Source organism: Penaeus japonicus, unplaced genomic scaffold (assembly GCF_977035675.1).
Source record: "Penaeus japonicus unplaced genomic scaffold, GWHDUDI00000001_assembly GWHDUDI00000024, whole genome shotgun sequence".
In the NCBI taxonomy this organism is placed as follows: domain Eukaryota; kingdom Metazoa; phylum Arthropoda; class Malacostraca; order Decapoda; family Penaeidae; genus Penaeus; species Penaeus japonicus.
This window is the reverse complement of record NW_028234426.1, coordinates 26,254,476-26,256,975: the sequence shown is the minus strand read 5'-3', so window position 1 is coordinate 26,256,975 and position 2,500 is coordinate 26,254,476. Positions and strand designations below refer to the sequence as shown.

The 2,500-nt window shown below is 36.4% G+C and overlaps 1 protein-coding gene across 26 annotated transcripts in view; it reads right to left on the bottom strand.

Moving 5' to 3' along the window:
- Positions 1-2,500, bottom strand: part of LOC122248738 (uncharacterized) — a 47,352-nt gene that overhangs the window by 43,295 nt on the left and 1,557 nt on the right. For 22 of the 26 annotated variants that reach the window (XM_086550902.1, XM_043008930.2, XM_043008935.2 and 19 more), the window contains exon 2: positions 280-468. Coding sequence is in view for 13 of the 26 variants with exons in the window: in XM_043008930.2 (XP_042864864.2) it covers positions 280-468 (189 nt within the window). In the remaining 13 variants the exon portion in view is untranslated. Of the gene's footprint in view, positions 1-279; positions 469-684; positions 849-2,500 lie in introns of those variants that run through there. The other 4 variants (XM_086550893.1, XM_043008938.2, XM_086550905.1 and 1 more) reach the window with 2 other exon arrangements.

Here is a 2,500-nt window from a genome sequence, read left to right as displayed (position 1 = left end):
GGTGTGATCTTTGTTGGTAAAGAGTCAAACCTAACAGCATCAACTTTTGTTTCTAAAATGGAAAATCCTCACTCTGAAGTTAGGGGGAGGGGGAAAGAGAAGATAAGCTACATTTTCCTTAATCTTGAGATACTTAGTAACTGCAAAGACTGCTAGAGATATCATAGATAAAAGAGGGAAAAAAATCATAATAATAATGTAACTTTTCAGCTACAAATCAAACAAATAAAAAAAATGACAACAAAAACACAAGGATATCAAACTTGTCACAGACAATACCTCTGTGCAGTGAGCTGGCTCAGTAGCTGAGTGGCCGAGTCCCCCAAATGGAGCTTCTCACACAACTGTTGCAAACCAATTGAAGTTAGGGCTCCGGACGATGTCAATTTGCAGCTACTAAATAGGGTTCGCAGTTGTTCTTCAGGATTAGTATCTGATCTGAGGGCCATGGCCTGAGAGCTCATCCATCTGGAAAAGGCCAAAAATACAAGCTCTATTTAATCATATGTATGGATACTCTTTCTTACTTTAAATAGAATAAATCAGAAGAAAATTTTGATTTTTATGACACTGAGTAAAACTAAAAAAGGAAGGGAAAAAATGTTTGGTAATGTAATAGGCTAAGTCTAGCATTAACAGAGACTCATCTAGACAGATGCGGGATAGGATAAAAGCATAGGATACCTGGAATAGTGCCACTTATGTTTCCAAGGTGATTGGTCTGCCGGCCGGGATACGTTTGCAGCACGCTTTCACCATATCCAGGATTATTTTCTGAGAGTGCGCTTGTTCGCCACACCTCACCAGCAATAGGTGTGCTCTAAACCTTATGCTTGGATTACTGTTGGCTTGAATATATAATGTATGATTTGGGAGCTTGCTCTTATTTTGAGGCATATAGTTTACATTTAATTGTTTTCAGTAATATGGCAACAGACTAATATATTATACTGTATATTTTGATCATAGGATTAGGTTTTATGTGAAGAAAGTAACATCAGTTTATGAGAGAATAAAAAATATGTTTTTAATCCTTTTTTATCATAATATATAATGTAAAATAATAAGAAAAAGCAGCTACTACTTTCATAAGTAATATCTTATCATACTGAAGATCATAATAATCATAATCATACTACACTAATGACACATATGATGAGCAAATAACAGTATACATGTTTTTTTTTGCTATGGCATAAACGCATGCAATCAGGCACCACTGAGTTAAAGACAGATGACAATACTTGGTAATAGACCATATATATATGCATAAATACCTCCTACCTTTTGCTTTGATGTAAAACTAATAAACAAAAAGTCAGAATGCCCATTACACTTACGAACCATATTTCAACTGCACCATCTTTTTTTCTTCTAATCAGCTGGTCACAATAAAACATGGAGATTCAAATAGTCCATATAAAGCATGCAAGTTTTGTTACTTGACTTGCTACTGGTACCAATGTTGTCACAGCTTCCAATGGTTTACATAGCTCCACTCCTTATATTCTAGAAAAATAGAGCTTGTAGACATTCCTAATGATTTTTCAATAACCCATATACTGGGTGACATGATATCATGCAAATATTTCACTCTCACCAGGTGAAGTCCCATCACATTGTGATCTTTCACTCAAAACATACTTTTAATATCCCATCACGGCATCACGCTGGGAGAGATCTCACATTTATTCACTACTCATGCTTGTTATCTAGCCCACAGGAGTGGCATAATGCAAATATAAGCCCCAGCATGAATGAGATAAGTATAGAACCAGTTTAAGTTCTGTCTTATCCGAATATACATGGTAGAGGTTTGTCAGATTTAGCTGGAGTGCCTGATATGGTCCTTTGGATATAGCCATTACATAGCAAGATCTTAAAAGTTCTTTCTTGTCAGAATATATGTGATAGAGGCTTGTTGCAGAAGCCATACTGAAGCATGTGCTTCCTAAATTTAGTCATGCTCAGGTGAAGAAATCTGCATAATGTACTAATATTTCACAGAAAGCCAGAAGTTTCTGTAGGGTATTCAAGTATCAGAATCAAGATATTTATGTGTAGATCTAAAAAATACAACTCACTTTTTTAGGCAGATTAAACTGCATAGAAGGGATTTTTTTGTGCATTTCTCCATCAGATCTTGAGGCTGTCGGTTCTTTAAGGGTTAACCTGTTAGCAGCAGATGGCATGATTTGCTGCAAAGGCAGAGTCGGTCATAGACGCGGATGGCACCGTGCCAGACATGTAAAACAGCTATCCTACTGCACAAACATTTTTTTTAATACCGCGACCAATGGGATGATGCAAGGCTAGTGGCAGACATACGGGTGTGTTCTCAACATTTATCTGTTGTACCATAATTTGGTAAACTTCTACATGATAGCCATAACTTTCACAGACTTACATTCTTACCCCTTACTGTACTTTGGTATTGGGATGAGGGGACACGACACAAACTGTTGGATTCTGCACAATGTTTAATAATAAAAAAAAGTAA